This window comes from Oryctolagus cuniculus, chromosome 11 (genome assembly GCF_051225735.1).
Source record: "Oryctolagus cuniculus isolate XC-2025 breed Fujian yellow rabbit chromosome 11, ASM5122573v1, whole genome shotgun sequence".
Classification (NCBI taxonomy): Eukaryota; Metazoa; Chordata; class Mammalia; order Lagomorpha; family Leporidae; genus Oryctolagus; species Oryctolagus cuniculus.
The window spans coordinates 74,495,980-74,514,644 of NC_142877.1; the positions used below are offsets into that span (position 1 = coordinate 74,495,980).

Here is an 18,665-nt window from a genome sequence, read left to right on the forward strand (position 1 = left end):
AGTGTCAGTCTCTGATTTTGTTAAGTTTTTCAGTCAAGCACATTTGCTGAATAGTTTTTTCCATTTTTTCAGGAGACTGGTAATATTGTCCTGTGTCATGGGTGAATTTTATGACTTTCTGAAGTTTGAATAGTAGGAATATTGATTGATCTATACACGTCAAAGTGTTAGATTTGATCTAGTCAGAAACAGGAAAAATTCAGTAGCCATCAAGCACATCAAAGAAATGACTGATGCATAGTCATTTAATTTCCTTTTATTTCTCACTTAGGATGATTCTAGAGTTAGTGTCTGAGCTATATCTATATGTGTTTAAATCAAAGCATCACATTTTCTTTGCTGTATGATTGGATAGAGGCACCACAAGATTAAGAAGGAGTACCTTTTATGAAAGCCATTAAATACATGCAGGCACATACACATAAAGGCCATTAAGTCAGGAAAAAACTTACTAACATAAAATGGCTTAAAGATTCAGCAGTGATGACCTTTCTTAAATTATTCTCCTAGTTTTGCAAAGAAAGTAAAAACCCTTTGAATTCATATAACCAAAATTCTGAGATTAATTTGCTGATAGTAGGCTTGAGAGATGACAGCTAACACCACGGGACAGATGTTGGCTTGTACAAATGACATCCCCTTATGTATTGTTCTTCACCACCCCCGCTGTAACAGCAACTCCGGCTATGAAACAAATCGCACCACGAGGACAGATAACCTCGGGCTTCAGGTCTGTAATCTGACCATGGCCATCGGCAACCAGAAATGAGTTTCTTTCTAATCAGGCTTCCATCAGTCCCCAGTCACTCATATAAAGGAGCCAGGGAGGGAAGGCTTCTCATTGCTTTTCAGCACCCAGGTTCTGGACAGCTCCTCGAGCAGGTGGCTGGTCTCGCATCCTTCCCTCCTCTCTGCCAGCGCTCTACTGCCCCTCTTGTCCCCCCTGCTGCAGAGAAAGAAAATTACATCGGAATCCATGCAGCCTGCAATGATGATGTTTTCCAGTAAATATTGGGCAAGGAGAGGGTTGTCTCTGGATTCAGCAGTGCCAGAAGAACATCAGCTACTTGGCAACTTAACAGTAAGTACTGAGGATCTGGCACTCTGTAGTGTTTTCTAGGGTAAGTGGTCATCTTCACCATGTGGACATGGGTGTAGAATAAGCACACACCTCAATTCCCTCCTCCTTTATCATCTATCTACTCTGCTGAGTTGCTGTTTGCTTCCAGTCTTTCTTCTTTCTCCCTATCAGCAGGTGTACTGACAGCTACGTGCTTCACTTCCTTTCTTTAAAGTTTCTAAGTAGATTAAAGAAAAACTCTCTCAAATAGAACAAGAGGTTGTATGAATCAATGTCCTATATCCACAACCAAAAACAATATGTAAAATTTTGAAAGTCCATTTGTTATGAAGAATGAGGAGAAGGAATTAGATTTTTATGATTCTCACAAGATCATTGTGCCTCCACCATCCCTGCCAGTCTATAACACTTGGTCTTTAAATACATGACTAATATTTTCTATTATTGGCTATAAGATTAGGTTATAATAAAAAAGGAGCTGCTTTTGCAAGTTTTCCTGCATTCCTCGTTACTCTGTCTTTTTGGTTTAATTGATAGAGTAATGAAAGCAATATACTACTTGTTTCAATATTTCAGGGAGTTTTATATTTAAAATATTGACAGAATTTTAAAAACCAATATTTTCAAGAGTTTAGATCCCAAATTGAGCTAATAGTCATAGTATTTAAGACAAATAGCAAATAAAAATGTATTCAGGCCCCCCAGTTGTTAAAAATATTAAATGTTGATTTCATTACCACCCTTTCAGAGTTTATCAACCAATTCTCATTCTGTTTCTAGTATAAAAAATCTGTTTTAATATCATAGCTCCAAATGTATGCCAGAGGGTCACATTATACTGACACTGTTATTGCTAAAAATGTTGAAAAGTAATCACAGCAACTCTTGTAGAACTATTAAATCAATTTGCAAAAAATGAGACCAATAATGTAAATAGACTTCCTAATACTTAGAAATCATGAATATTTGGATGAGACATTACACTGAAGAATTTTGCAGTCATAATGAACAGCTTGAAGGAAAACAAAGCCAACTCAGAGTTATGGTTAATGTATGACCCTTTCATATAAAAATGCTGCTTGAATAGATGAGATCTGTTTGTTATATGGTGAGAAAGAGGCAGATGTTCTAAGTTCTAAGACATTTGAGCTTCTAATGATTAAACATACTGTCAAATGTCAATGTCTGCATAAACTTTGTCTCCCCAAAGTCATAAATAATAAAATATCCATTTCTGTTATAAATGTATATCTAATGACTGAGGCAATAGTAATGTGTGAAAAGAGAGCCAATAGAGAAGTCAGAGGAAGACAATAGCAAATCACTGTTCACTGGGTTCCTTATCAAATCCACACTTCTCAGTTTTGTGGGGATGTAATAGATGGATGTGATTATATTATATCACCATTTGCTAGGGAGATGATTCTCCATTTGCTCAACTCTGCTTTTGCATATAATGAACAAAAACAGATCATCATAATTTTGTGTTGTCTGTCAGATGAAAAGTTCCAGATTTTTAAATTTTGTACTTCTGACAATGTGGCCTGAGTTGCTAGAATCTGTCATTTTCATCTTTAGCCAACATGACCATTATTTAATTGTGAATAATAAAACATGGAGTGGCTAATAAAGTGTTGATCTTTCTCAGGTGGGTAGCTACTTTTTCCTCCTTTATTTTTTCCTTTTATTTGTGGTTGAATTTTAACAATCATTTTTCAAATAATGGCTTCTGACATAGATGGTCTTTGTTAAATACACTCCTTGGGCAAGGAGGTTCACACAGACAATGGATAGTGACAATGTGGATCTAAGTGCATAAAATAAGTTTATCAGTTTCAGTGCTTGTCCTAATGTATTTCAGAGAGAAATGAATATATTGCTTTTAAGATGAGATTAAAACTAAAATTACTGTTGTCAAAATATATTGTTATTGCCTTATTCTTGTTATGTTTAATAATGAAAGTATTCTCCATAAGGTTCAACTACCCTAAAAGATCAGATTCTGTGCTGTAAAAGAAGTCTGGAAAGAAAGGCAGAGATTACTCATGCATGATATATTATATGTAATGATGCTCAGATTTTTGTTGGCTATAAAAGTGAGGCAAATCTGACCTCCCATTCATTTCAACCACTAGATGATGCTCTAGAACCCTAAGGTAATTATATCCCAGTGTAAATTAGAGCAATATTTATGACTGAAAATTATGAGTGACATGGCAGCTTCACTTTGAGTTTGTATGATTGATGGGACTTCCAGTATATGAATGGACTATCCAGAAGAATATCTAATGAAGGAAAATTCTGGAATCCTCATTAATATATTTTTTTGTGTGTCTACCTTCTTGAAGCTCAACAAAGCTACTTCTGGCAAAAGTGATGACAAGAAAGGCAGCAAGGGAAGCAACAAAAGCGAAAGCACTACTGAAAGTGGCAAGACAGCAGTGGTCTTCTCCTTGAAAAATGAAGTTGGCGGATTGGTGAGAGCTCTGAGGCTCTTCCAGGTGAATGTAAAATATCATTACGTTACTTTCGAAGTGACTATGTGTCTGGCTACAAACCTGGCCTCTGCCATGAAACTTCACTGAATCAATTTTGGGATAATGTGGTGAAAGATTCAGAGGAACCAAGGTTCACAAGGGGTTACAAGGAGAGTTTGCTAAACAATGAAATAAACAGGCTCATATCAACTGTGATTTGTTAATTCAGAGTTAGTGTATTAGGAACTCTGCACTCTGTCACCAAGTGAGAAAGTTGGTAATTCAGAAATGTAATCTTCACACCTCAAATAGCAAACACAAAAGGAGACAAACAGGGTATCTTTAAACATCAGAGCCTGCAGCTTCATTTGATTTGTTAAAATGGGAATTGTACACATGTCCTAGAGTACATTTATTTTGTGATGTGAGACACATGAGTATAGACACTTGGTATTCCCCTAAACCTCATTGTTTTGTGAACTTAGTGTGTCTTTTTTGTGAACATGAGTGACTCTCCTTATGAGGTTAGCTTTCTCCTTATCTTATGGAAATGCAGTTGCACCCTCTCAGGCCCTGATCTGTGGTCTGACCCTTTAAGAGGGAGTCTAGGTGAAGGTGAGGCCAGAAACCCCCAGAAAAGCTAATGTTTTTCTACAAGTAAACACCTGATGATGGCTCCTCCACCCTTCAGTCATATTTTTGTTTGAGGTCTCCAGCTGTTGATTAGAGTCCTAAGATACGAACCAGGTTCTGTGGGGTGACTTGAGCTGGTACAGCGGAAAGATGGTTGGGATTCAACTCTGAGAATTCAGACCTGTGCTCTCGGGCTTGGCTAATCAAAATTTCATTTGTAAAATAGCAATAATAATTCCTTCCTAATAGTATTGTTGGGATGAAATAATATGAGTGAAAGTGTTTTTAAAGTATACAGATATGGGGCATTATTATGATGACTTTGCAATGATCATAGAGAAGGAGGAATTAGTAGGCTGATTGGGCAAGTATTTCCTTGTTCTCTTTGACCCTGAAGAAAGATCAGGTACCATCAACAGCTGTATTGGAAACTTAGAGTGATATTTTATACATAATCATGTCATCTTGGGCCGCATCCACATAGTGCCCAAAGGCAAACCAATTCAGTTAGACATCTGAGTGCAATGTGAAAATCCCTGGAGAAGGAGTTAGTAGCCCTGAGTTTTCACTTTGCCATCAGCTGGTCATGGGGCCTTAGCTAACACACTTAGCCCATCTGGACCTGTGTTCCCTCATCTAAGAATATCTACTCTGCTTTGATCAAAGGGCACTAAAAGCCCAAAGTGACAGTGCATGTGAAATCTCTTGCTTCTTGAACTTTATATTAATCTTATTTTTGTTATCAACCAACTTGGAAAAAGTGGCATTATTGCAAAGGTTAATAAAAACAGAAGTTGAATATTTGTTTTCCTGGTCCTAGTACGGTCTGTCTTGATTCTAGTCTAGCACTGGAAAAAAAAACCCACAAAACTCTTGCTCTCGTGCTGAAAACTTTTAGATCACTCAGGATTATATCAGGAATCATTCTGATAATCAGAGTGTATCATCTGGAGTGATGGGGAGTTGTCTGCTTATTTGGGAGTTGGTTGGGGTGGAGAAGAGAGCTTAATCTTTAATTAATGAAGAGGAAAGAAAAAGTATCACTAGGGAAATTTATATGTGATTTAAAAAATATTTTATTTATTTGAAAGAGTTACAAAAAAAGAGGAGGGAGGGAGAGATAGATCTATCCACTGGTTCACTCCCCAAATGACCACAACTGCTGGGACTGGGCCAGGTTGGAGCCAGAGCCAAGAGCTTTTTCCAGATCTCTCATGTAGCCCATGGCACATTAGCAGGGAGCTGGATTGGAAGTAGAGCAGCCAGGACTTGAACTAGTGCCTATATGGGATGCTGGCACTGTAGGCAGTGGCTTAACTTGATGCACCACAGCACCCACCCCTATACCTGATTTTAAATATTTAGTTATTGCCCTCACTCAAACACATTACTGTTAAGAAGCATTTTTTTAAGATAAAGATTTATTTTCTTTATTTGAAAGGTAGAGTTACAGAGAGAGAAGGAGAGACAGAGATATTCTTCATCTGCTGGTTCACTCCCCAAATGACTGCAATGGTAAGGTTGTAATGGGCCAAAGCCAGGAGCTGGGAGCTTCTTCTGGGTCTCCCAGGCGGGTGCAGGGGCCCAAGCACCTGGGCCATTTTCTGCTGCTTTCCCAGGCACATTAGCAGGGAGTGAGATAGGAAATGGAGCAGCTGGGATTTGAACCAGTGCTCATATGTGATGCTGGTATCTCAGACAGCAGTCTGACCCACTATTCCTCAATGCCAGCCCCTATTAGAGGCTTTTAACCTCTGAGATCCAGCAGAGGCTGAGAGTAGCTGCAGTGCATCCTTGGATGAACACAGTCTTGAGTTTGCTTTTCTTACAATTAGGGCTAAGGCTGGGTCAGTATTCCCCAAGCCTCAGTTATTTGCATACTACTTTCCCCATCTCTGGCTGCCACTCACACTATTTTCTTATTTTTAAAATGAGTGCTTCATTTTTTAAACATATTTTTAAAAGATGCTTTATATCACTATTCAATCAGGAGTTTGAGTTTCAGCTACATTTTCTAGAAACATACTATTACCATGATAACATAATAAACAAATTTTCCTGAGATAATCAGGTTCTGCTAGTGGGTTGTAGACTACCCCAGGAAAGGATGAGTTCATAATTATAATGCATGTTATAGGGCTCTTTATATATTGCAAATGCCCCCTTTCTTTTTTAAATGAGACAGGACAACTTATACACAGAGATGTGAATACAGAGTTTTGTAACTAATGGAGACAGTGGCTGGAAACAGATCCACATTTTAGTCAAAGAACAAGGAGATTATCTTTTCCTCTTTTGAGGGCATTTGACACTTTGTTGCTTGAGAGTTGAACAAGAAAAGCTGGTGATGTCTCTTTTATTGTGACCTGAGAGTGGCTTAGAGATATTGTTTATGTTTTCACAGGAAAAACATGTCAACATGGTTCATATCGAATCCAGAAAATCCCGGCGAAGAAGTTCTGAGGTTGAAATCTTTGTAGACTGTGAGTGTGGCAAAACAGAATTCAATGAGCTCATTCAGTTGCTGAAATTTCAAACCACAATTGTGACACTGAATCCGCCGGAGAACATTTGGACCGAGGAAGAAGGCAAGGGTGATTTTTGTTTGCTGGGTGATTTCACAATCTGACAAATGTTGCAAAGGGGAAAATGCAATCTGTGAGCTAATATTTTTGAACGTGCACTGTGTTTTTAACAGAGCTAGAGGATGTTCCCTGGTTCCCTCGGAAGATCTCTGAGTTAGACAAATGTTCTCACAGAGTTCTCATGTATGGCTCTGAGCTTGATGCCGATCACCCAGTAAGTGTCCGGTAAAATGCATTCTACATCTTCTTTCTCAGCTCTGTCCATGGGCCAAGTGATGTGCCGTGTTGTGTGTCGCCATGCTTTATTGCAGAACAATTTATTTTTTTATTACCCATACCCGAGAGCAGACTTTCGAATGATAAAGCTTCCCTGTACTCTTGTGTTGGCTGGAAGCAGGTTAGAAGGATAGCATTTTCACGCAGCATTTATTTGTAAAAGGCTTGGATACAGGAGGAGATTCTAAACCTTGGACAATATTTCTGTGGAATTAGACAGCCTGAAATATACCTGGAGATGGTAACCCTTGGAAACACGATGAACTGAAATTGATCACACCCTGGGGAACCAGGGCAGACTAGGCATGATGGGACTCAGTGAGAGAGTAAAATTCTTCTTGCTATTTTCCTTGACTCGAGGTAGTTAGGAGTAGAGTAATGCGGTTGACTACGGTCTCAGTGGAAAGGCAGAGGAATTTAGAATAAGGCCAAGATGGAACTCATGTCTCTTCCCACATCCACCCTGAATCTATCTCCCATCGTTCTCTCCTCTACTGCAATAAAATGACCACCTTCAAAGAAATATGATGGTTGAGTAAGCATTTCCATTATTCTCCCCCACTCCTTTACATCAGTTTTTATTTAACATGAGAGACCTGGAACTTCTCGTGGTCAGAATGAAGTACAGTTAGTAGTCAGGGAGCAATAAGCAATGTAGCCATTCATTACAGGCCTCTTTTCTCCCCTGGTGCCACTTGTCTAAAAATGGGCAGATGAGAGGGTGAAATCCACGCAGATCAGTCATGCTTATAAAAAGCCCTTGTGGTCTGACGGTATTTACAGCTACTTATGCTCTTTAAAAGGAGGAAATCTGGGAACCTGATCGTGCAATTTTATGTTAGACAGTGGTTCTCTCAGTGTGGTCCTGGGACCAGCAGTCTTAGCATCGCCTGGGAATCTGTTTCAACAGTCCACACAATTTTGAGAACCACTGTTTTCAAGGAAATTATGATGATTTCAGCAGTAGGGAAACTTTCAGTCAAAGCAGTAATTTGGCGGAAGGTACCACTTCAAACCAATTAAAGAATGCCATTCAAACAATGGTCAAGCAGAACATTATTTACTGAATTATTTTCAAAAAGGTGAATTCAAATGAATTATTTTCAAAATGGTGAATTCACTCAAAGACACAGTATATTGGCCTGCATAGTCTTAAACTGCAGAACATGTCATGGTAATTCACATTAGAAAAATGTTCAGAAGTGTCTTTGATGCACATCTGTTTGTTGTCATCTGCCCTTCTTCCCACCCCAGAGGAGTCAAAATGAGCACCAAAGCCTGATTTATGAGATTGGCAGTACTCGTTGGTCTGCACAGATGCCAGCTATTAGCTTGTGGAATGACCTTGGCCAAGTCCTTCTACCTCCATACCTCAAATTCATTGTGTAAAAAGTGAGAATAAATTCTTATTGACCTCAATGGAAAATTTAAAAACCTAGTTAATAAAACAACTGGAAGACATTTTTGCAAGAGCAAATACTTAATTCCAGTAAGAGAAATACTGTATTAAATTATTCAGAACAATGCCTGGACAGGAAAGGATTTTTTCATAACCTCCTATCTCCAAATGCTCTAGTTTGAAAATTATTCAACGTGGAGAAAAGAGTTTATTTAGCATTTCAATGGAACAACCACAGGTACCACTGACCTGGCTGTGAAAACACTTTATTCCAATACCAAATGTAAATTTTCCTGTGCTTAATTCTATTCCATTACTGCTAATTATACCCACCTTATGATACCTTCTCTTATTTTCTGTGAAGCCACTTGAAATAATTGCAATTACTTAGCAACTCCCTAGCTCTCTTGTCATTTTTTAAAAAGTGCATGTTTCTTTTATAAGTACACCAAATGTTCATTATGTAAAATTTGATGTTGGTAAGTTGATGGGTTTGTAAATTATTATTTGATGAGAATGGAAAAAGTTGTCTAAGCACTTGTTATGCCTGAGAATAATCCCTGTCCTGAGAGAGACACAGCGACCTTTGCAATTGCCTAGCTCAGAAGGGCTCGGAAGATGAGTCAGTTGGCTGAGGCTCCCTAGAAAGGGTTAAATATCTATGTCAGTGTCTCTCAAAAATTCAGATAGTGGTTCTATAGAGCTTTGAGATTCTGCGCTTTCTGAGCTCCCAGTTGATGCTCACAGTGGAGTGAGTGTCTGAGCCACGTATGGAATAGTGGGAAGGTCATTCGAAGTGTAGCTCAAGGTCTGCTTCTAAGGCGCAAGTTAAAAATGCAGTGTCTTGAGGCTCATCTGAAATCTTCTGAATCTGAACTTTTGAGGATGGACCCAGGAATTTAAAAAGATTCTGATGAGCTCTGAGGTTTGAGGACTAATGTCCTAACTCATGATTCTAAGCCCTAGCTTCTCATTAAAATCACACGTGGGAAATTAAAAAACAACAAAAACCAAAAAACAACAAAAGATGATGCCAGGGCCTTACCCCAGAGATTTTTTTTTGTACAGGCAGAGTTAGACAGTGAGAGAGAGAGACAGAGAGAGAAAGGTCTTCGTTCTGTTAGTTCACCCCCCAAATGGCCGCTATGGCCGGTGCGCTGCGCCCATCTGAAGCCAGGAGCCAGGTGCCTCCTCCTGGTCTCCCATGGGAGTGCAGGGCCCAAGCACTTGGGCCATCCTCCACTGCCTTCCCTGGGCCATAGCAGAGAGCTGGACTGGAAGAGGAGCAACCAGGACAGAATCCTGCACCCCAACCGGGACTAGAACCCGGGGTGCCCGCGCCACAGGCGGAGGATTAGCCAAGTGAGTCGCAGTGCCGGCCACCCCAGAGATTTTAATTCAGAACCTCCGGGAACGTGGCCAGGTTTGGAGTATTACTTAAAGCTCCCCGGGTGATTCTAATATGCCACCAGGTTCCAGCTTTTGGAAGAGCTACTGTAGTGTTAACAAAAGTTTAGCCAAGACTTTAGGTTTCAGGCTGGGTCTTCAGTTCTCTTTGATTTAAACTGAGGGAGGGGAAGATGGGCTTGCATAGCAGGTACTCTCTGGACACAAGCATTGCCAGAGAGATAAATATATAGAATGCCCAGTTAAATTTAAGATAACAAGTAATTTTTTAGTCTAAGTGTCCCAGGAAATACTCAGAACATGTTTATATTAAAAAATTACACATTGTTTATCTGAAATTCAAATTTAATTGTGCATCTTGGATTTTATCTGGTAACTCTGTCCCTGGCTTCAGTTCAGAATGAACAGCCAAGGAATGCCGGGTCTCTGTAATCGCCGAAGCAGCCAGCAACCCTTCCTCTGCCAGAGCATGGTTCAATCCAGGAAGCTCTGGATCGCGCACAGCATTCGCATAATCAGCACCACACTAGGTTAATGAGGCATGATGAGGAAATCACTCTCTCGCATCCCTGGAAAAGGTGCAGGTGTTTGCTGAGGAGAGAGGGCTGAGATTCTTCTGGAAGCCCAGCAGACTGTGATGCTGTTGCCATGGTGTCCAGTCTGGCAGGAGCCAGGGAACAGATGCTGCGCTTTTCACAGGACCCTTCCTTTTTTCATGGCCCACTTTCTTTTTGACTAGTGAAGGTGCCTGGAATTCTTCGTTTTCCCCATCCCAGGTAGGCTGGCTTTTACTATTGAGTATCAAAACCAGTGCTTTCTAGTGAGATTGTATTTGTCCTCTACAACACAGGAGACTTTTTCGGTGAATGTGCTAACTCTGGTCACAAGATTTTGAATATAGAAATCATAGGACTTCACAAATTTTCTTAGAAGCCCCAGTTCACAGCACAAGAAAGAATGTTCTAACTTCTTGTCTGAAGTTAATTTATTTCTACAATATATTAGGGTTATCCCAGGGCATTTTTTTCTCTCTCTCTCCCCACCATTAGTAACTCTCTTGTCACTCCTGAAAGAAAGGTCATTGGCAACAGAAGTGATGCTAAGATTTCTGGCCTTAAGGCCAATTCTTGTCCAGCCAGATGAGAGAATGGGCAACTTTCTAGTGAGTTTTGAGATTCTCTTGAGTAGCCCACCTTACAGAAAGGTCTGCATTGGAGCTGAGATGGTCTGGGCTGTTGTGGGCCCAGTCCCTGCTCTTTTACTCTCAGACCCTACGTTCCCAGTGACTTGTGGTGTTGCCAGGGCTCCATTTTCAGTGGCTGTTACTTCTAGTTCTCCTTGGGTTTGTAGAGGTGACAAGTTCAGTTGAAACAGTTCCTTCTTGGATTCCAACAGCTTGAAGAAACAACCTGGGAAGGACTATCTTATGGTATGTGAGGGAAAGGAAAAAGGAAAGTCTGTTGACAAGAGGGGAAGATTCTTGGGTAAACCAGAAGTCCACTCCAAAGAATTCCACTTGACTGAAAAATGACAGGCATGCTGTTTAATCTATTAAGTGGTGATGATGGATAAAACACTTGACATTGGCTAATACTAATTAGAATTCTAATTAGAAGTACAGGAACTCCAAGTGGAATGAAGCTAACTTGCTACCTTGTGCATGACTCCCTTATGATTGATTGTGCAGTGTGTGTCTACAGTCATGAAATACAGCAAAACCTCTTTAATTCATATTGATGGGGGGGCATCCTGATGAGTATTCTTCCAAGGGATGGAATTTTATTAAATGTTTCATTTGTTAGCTATTTACACAAAACAATTCAAATTAGGTTAACTCACAGGGCAACCATGTTAAAGGAACCTGTTTTAATGAACAGTTTAATTTCTGATTAAGATCAATTACATGTAGATGATACTTGAAAACCAAAAGATATTGTCCAAAATATCAACTTGCTTAACCACGCCATTCTGCTTATTTAGTGGAAAAGTAAATTGTAGCCGGAAGGTCCACACATCTCGAATTAGTACAGCCCAAGTTTAAGGAGGTTTTACTGTAAGCACAATTCGCTTCTGCCTGTGCCATTAGGATAGTCATCCCAGGATAAGATTTACATTTGAATGGAACACTCAGTAAACACCACAGTGATTTTCTTTTAGGCCTTCTGCAGCTAATTTTTCAGAACTTTGTTAAATAACTTAATCTCTTTCCTGTTTAAGGGATTTAAGGACAATGTCTATCGACAGAGAAGAAAGTATTTTGTGGATGTGGCCATGGGTTATAAATAGTAAGTACCTTGTATAACTCTTTCTTGTCGCTGGCTAGTTAGGAAAAACACATGCTGTGTTAAACAGGCCTGTCTTCTCTTCACTTTCACTCTTGCAGCAGGCAGACATGAACCATTTTAAACACTCAACCAACTCTGTAGGTTTTAAATGCCAACACTAATGCTTGACATCTGGGTATAATTGTAAAATAATGAGATCTGCAGGCCACATGCCAAGTGCTACATTTACAACCTGTGTTCACAGCTTCACTAAGGCAAGGAGCCATTTCTGTACACCTTGCAGAGCCTGGAAACTGTGTTTCAATTTTGCTTTTCACTTGACTTTTCAGCAGCCCTCTTTACCTTCCCAGTGAAAGTAGAGGCTTCGCAAGAATGGTGAAAGGACTCACATAAACCATCATGCTTTACATAGAAAGGGAATGGCGTATAAATTGGAGGGTTATAGACAAGTTGTATATCCAATTTCAGACCAAGGTTTGGATGAAAGTGGAGAACCTCTGTTTTTTGGGTGAACACTGTGCATAATACATAATAAGTGGCAGTGACATGTGTTTTGTATATTGTGGTGTGTTGACTTCAGACCATATGTGGAAAAATAGAGTGAGTGTTAGGTCCCTATTTATTCTACTTTCCCTAGAGGTAATTTATAGATCATAATGATGCTCTCTTTATTTTTTCTGGCATGTGGTCAGCTACATAAGCTTTCATCAGAACAAGGTGTGAATCTATACGTGGCCAGGGAAAGAGTCTTTATCTAGTTGAAGTTAGCTGAGAATCTTGCCTGTTTGGAGAGGCAGATTTTCATTAGTGAGACTTCAGGATGTTGTATGCTATAGAGGGTTTTTTTTTTTTTTAAGGAACAATGACACACAAGTGCTCAAAGCCAAGCAGGAGGATTTCTCATCACACCTGCCTATGGGGCAATCATTTACTCATCCCTCTGTTCCCTGAATGCTTTGGTGCTCTTCTTTCTTCTTCACAAACCCCAGGCACCCTTCATCCCTTTTCCATGGCAGGGAAAAAGTAGAGATTGAAGGTTGGAACTGTCGGAGGCTGCATACTATACAAGGATGACTAGATAGATTTAAAACATTCTAGCATCTGGTCCCAGTTTGGAGGGCTGCGGAGTTCTCAGATGAAAAGGGCTTGGCTCTTGGCACCTGAACATTCAGGAAACTGAGGTAGGCAGGAAACTGCCAGTCATCATTTTACAGTGAAAAGAAACTTGCAGGTGTCCCACAAAACCCACCCTGTTGGCATGATGCAGAGGAACTTACCTGAAGCCTGTTTTATGGCTAGAGTCAAAGCAAGTGGTGTTTATCTAAGAAAATTTGGAGGTCAGGGACATTATAGCCTGCTTGTTTGGACAGTGCTGAGCTGAGACTGAGTAGGTGGAATAACAACTGCTTGAAAGTGGGGGAACTGGAGTCAGAAATCTAGGTCTGAGACCTGGCTCCCTAGCTTCCTAGCTGGGTGACTTATCTTACTGTGCCTTAGCTTCTCCCTCTGCAAAGTATGTTTTACAATAGGACCTATCTCACATGTTGCAGCAAGGATTACACAAGAGAATGCCCATTGCTGAGCTTAGCACACTGCTGATCACAGGTCAGTCACTATTATTACATTTCTCCCCACCCTTTCCATAGCCGGTTTCTGTTCTTTGGTTGATCTATTGTTTTCTCTTTTATCTATGTTAATACCATTGTTAATGCCGCCATCTTAGCAAATAATGTAGTTCGAACATCCATTTTGTTGGAAGACATTTTGGTTTCTTATTGAAGACTGTTTTCCTTAGTGATGCTTTTTTTGCTGGTCAACATCCTCTTATGTGGAGAAATTTAATCAGAAGCAATCATCTCCCAACATTTGTGCACATGAGGGAGAAGCTGCCAGAATGAGATATCTCCAGTTGCCTTGGGTGCTCCTTGTGAATGGACAGGGTGAGGAAGGTGCTTAGCCAAGGGTGGTTAAATCAGGGAAACAAGGGCCCAGGACTTGTAGACAGTAGAGTGCAAAGGCTCATTCCTCTGTGCCTCTCACATTGTACTGCTGAGGTTTCTCTGAGTGTAAGTTTGAGGATGGCCAGATGTGTGTGTGTGTGTGTGTGTGTGTGTTGCAAACTCACTTTCAGGCCCAGGTACCTGCAGTAGTGCTGATGGAGTGGAGTACAGATAGAGCCTAGAAAATTCTAAGTGTGCTTGGCCATTGTCTTTAATTTACCATGCAGCAAGTAACGTTTCTTTTTAGTTTATAAAAAAGATAGAGTTTCCAGTAGAAATAGATGTGCTTCTAATGCTGATAGCTTTCTGAGTAAGCAAGAGAAAGAGGTGTTATAATAGCATAAATACGGCCGGTGCCGCGGCTCAACAGGCTAATCCTCCGCCTAGCGGTGCTGGCACACCGGGTTCTAGTCCCGGTCGGGGTGCCGGATTCTGTCCCGGTTGCCCCTCTTCCAGCCCAGCTCTCTGCTATGGCCCAGGAGTGCAGTGGAGGTTGGCCCAAGTGCTTGGGCCCTGCACCCCATGGGAGACCAGGAGAAGCACCTGGCTCCTGGCTTCGGATCAGTGCGGTGCGCCGGCTGTGGCGGCCATTGGAGGGTGAACCAATGGCAAAAGGAAGACCTTTCTCTCTGTCTCTCTCTCACTGTCCACTCTGTCAAAAAAAAAAAATAATAATAGCATAAATACTTTACGTAAACTCATTTTAAGCGTGCTTGGGCCTGATTTTCCAAACCAGCCAGTGTGTCCACTGTCTGGAAGAGCAGAAGATCTGAGGTATTTGGGAGGGTTTGAAACATCCCTGCCAAAGGGAGCTGGAGGAAGCCAGGAGATGTTGGTCTAAGGGTACAATGTCTTAGAAGGAATACTTGGTATTTGAGATGACAGATGTGTTACTAGGCTTGATTTAGTCACTGTACATTGTATACACATAGCATCACTGTACCCCGGAAATATACACAATAATAACTTACCAATTTTTGATTAAAAATTGAAAGTAGGGACTATTGTGATGTCGGGAGAACAATTCAATTCCATGCCAACAATTAGTTAAGGCTCTGAGGATACTGAGGAGATGCCAAATACACGGTCAGAAATAGAGAAACACATGGAGTAGAGATGATTGGGATCAGCAGGCTGTGATTTGGGGTGTCTAGAGGTAAAAAGAGAAATGGAAACAGAATAATAATATATTGAAACCACAGCCTAGAAGCCCTCTGGGGATTCCTGTTGTATACTATATTTTCTATGATAGCCTTGGAAGGATAAAGCAGGGGGAAAGAATCAACACAAGCAGAGAAAAATGGAGAAATTCCACTCAGTGATGAAAAAACAGCAGGCTCAAAGTCCGCATTACCGGGAAGCGGAAGATGAGGGGGTGGGCAAGCACACCACGCTGAGAACTGTCAATAGACGCCACTCGAGCAAGCTTCTGATTGACAGCGCTGCCGGGAAACGGGCGTGATTACCCAGGGGCTCGCGCTCGGCCGCACAGGCGTCGGCAAGGCCTAATTGCCGCATCAGTAGTAGCGGAGGAAGCGTTCGTTAGTGCAAGTGGTGTTCTTCAAAGACCTGAGGAAGAACATCATGGACCCAGAAATCATCCCTGCGATCACATCCTGTCTGCCCCTACCCAAATAAAAGAAATTTTAGTACAAACAGGAAAAAAAAAAAAAAAAAAAGAGCCCTGTGATTAGATCATGTGATGTGGTATAGACTTGCGCTTCAGAGGCGATGGAAGCATGTGGGGGGCAGATGGCATGTGGAGGAGAGAAAATTATGACTGCGACGTTGTAGCTGCTAGGGTTGTCGCAAACGATCCAGTTTTCTGTCATCGGCACCTTCATATTTTAACCTCAGCATTAACTTGCTGTATTTCTCTGGATTGCACAATTGCTATATGGTTAGGGGAAAAATCAGTATACAGTTTTTTCAATTGATTAGAATAAACACTTTTTTTTTCTTAGGGGGCTGTTATAATGATTTTTCCTCAACAGCATGCATGCATATTTAATTTAATTATATTTTTAGGGGGTGGTGGAAGTTATTTCAATCCATCTTCTTCTTTTGGAAAGAGGCCCGGGGCTCTGACTTTAATTATGCCACTCTTGTTTGCTTGAATTGATTTTGAACATTAGTCTGATTGTGTTTTTGTTATGAATGTACTAAGGTAGCACAAGTGTGTCATGTTTGTGGGACTGCTTCCTCTTCACATTTTAGTTTTTCATCCATGGAATCTAAAATGTAAATCAGTAGATGCAAATATCAGTAGGTAGGATAAACAAGAGAATTTCAACATGTCAGAATTTGTGATCTAGATTAGGGTTGGGAAATCCCCCAATTTGCTAAGAAAACACATCAGATTTCAAATTCAGGGATCTGAAGGATTCCTTAACATTTCTCAGTCTTTATTTTCTTCTCTGTAAAATGGAGTCAAAAATATATCCTCTCCCTGTCTCCTGAGAATATTTTAATGATTAAAGGAAGTAAATGAAGCATGGCTAAGCAATATGCTTTATTTATTTATTTATTTATTTTAAAACATTTATTTATTTGAAAGGCAGAGTTACAGAGAGGGAGGGAGGGAGGGAGGGAGAGAGAGAAGGGGAGAGGAAGAGAGGGAGAGAGGGAGAGAGGGAGAGAGGGAGGGAAGGAGAGAGAGAAGTCCTCTATCTGCTGGTTCACTCCCCAAATGGCTGAAATGGCTGGCACTGCTCCGATCCAAAGCCAGGAGCCTAGTCCTCCAAAGACTTGGGCCATCTTCCACTGCTTTTCCAGGCCATAGCAGAAAGCTGGATCAGAAATAGAGCAGCTGGGACTAGAACCTGTGTCCATATGGGAGGCTTGCACTGCAGGCAGTGGATTCACCTGCTATGCCACAGTGCTGGTGCCAGCAACATGCTTTATTGTCTTGATCAAAGCAGTTACTTGGGGCTGGTGTTCTGGTGCAGTACGTTAAGCTGTCATGCCGTGCTGGCATCCCATATGGATGCCGGTTTGAGTCCCAGCTGCTCCGCTTCTGACCCAGTTCCCTGTTAATGGCTTGGGAAAGCAGACGATGGCCCAAGTCTTGGTCCCCTGCATCCACTTGGGAGACATGGAAGAAGCTCCTGACTCCTGGCTTCATATGGGCCCAGCTCTATCTATTGTGGACGTGAACCAGAGGGTGGAAGATCTCTTTGTCTTTCCTCTCTCTCCAATTCTGACTTTCAAATAAATAAATCTTAAAAAAAGTTACATAAAAAAAAAACAGTTATCAAAGGCTACAACTTTAAAAAAAATATTTGAGGAGCAGAGAGAGACAGAGACAGGTAGAAAAAGAGAACTTCTATTTGCTGTTGGTTCGTTCTCCAAATGTCTGTAATTGCTGGGGCAGCTGGGCCAGGCTAAAGCTGGGAGTTGGGAACTCAATCCAGATCTCTCATGTGGATGGCAGAGACTCAACTCCTGAGCCATCACAACTGTCTGTCGGCATATATATTAGCAGGGAACTGGAGTCAGGAGTACAGCTGGATATATGGAACCCCGGTACTGTGATTTGGGATGGATGTCTTAACTGGTAGACAAATGCCTGCCCTGATCAAAGAATCTAGACCAAACGCACAAGATTTACTCAAACCTCTGACCAGCTTGGTTAAACTTGGTTGTTTCCTGCCCTATTTCTCTCTCAATATTTTTCTAAGTTAGCCTTTTGGTTTTAACTTATTTTTCTGTTAAATGAATATGTAATCATGGTGTACATTTATGGAGCACATTGTGATATTTCAGTACATGTGTACGATGTTTACTGAAAAATCAAGGCAATGAGCATTTCCACTTCCTGTCATTTCTTTATGCCTGGAGCCTTCGCGTGCCTCTCTTCTGGGATACTGTGAACAAATGTTGTCCCACAACGCTGTTGATTAGCAAAACTCTTTCTCCCATCTGTACTTCGATGCTTGTTACACAACTTCCCTCTCCCTTTCCTCTTCCTCCCCTTTCTGGCCTCTAGTACTCATTCTTCTAGTCTATCCTACTTGCGACAACCTTCCTTTTTAGCTTCTGCTAAAAGAGAACATGGGGAATTTGTCTTTCTATGTCTAGCTTATTTCATGTCACCTGTCTTCCAGTCCCATCTATTCCAGTCCCATCTATGTTGTTGCAAATTATAAGATTTCATTCTTTTTGGTGGCTCAGTAATATTCCATATGTACTTTTTTAATCCATTCATCCATTGAGGAACACTTCTTTGGTCTCCATATCTTGGCTACTGAGAATAATGAAATAAACACGGGAGTGCAGGTACTTCTTTTATATGCTGATTTCATTTTCTTTGGATCTATCCTCAGGAACTGGATAGATGGGTCATACAGTAGATACAGTTTTAGTGTTTTAAGTAACTTCCACACTGTTCTTCCTAAGGACTGCAGTAATTGACATTCTCCTCAGCAGGGTTGAAGAGTTCCTTTTTACTCTGTGTCCTCACCAGATTTGTTCTATTTTACTTTCTGGATAACAGCCATCTAACTGATGAGAGAGTATCTTT

The 18,665-nt window shown here is 40.9% G+C and overlaps 1 protein-coding gene across 1 annotated transcript in view; it reads left to right on the forward strand.

Annotated features, from left to right (window-relative positions):
- The first annotated feature begins 878 nt into the window (after nt 1-878).
- Nucleotides 879-18,665, forward strand: part of TPH2 (tryptophan hydroxylase 2) — a 113,546-nt gene continuing 95,759 nt past the window's right edge. Inside the window, exons 1-5 of the mRNA XM_070052640.2 lie at nt 879-1,081; nt 3,430-3,582; nt 6,596-6,779; nt 6,890-6,990; nt 12,076-12,143. Of these exons, the coding sequence (XP_069908741.2) occupies nt 977-1,081; nt 3,430-3,582; nt 6,596-6,779; nt 6,890-6,990; nt 12,076-12,143 (611 nt within the window). The 5' untranslated portion in view covers nt 879-976. The remainder of the gene's footprint in view (nt 1,082-3,429; nt 3,583-6,595; nt 6,780-6,889; nt 6,991-12,075; nt 12,144-18,665) is intronic.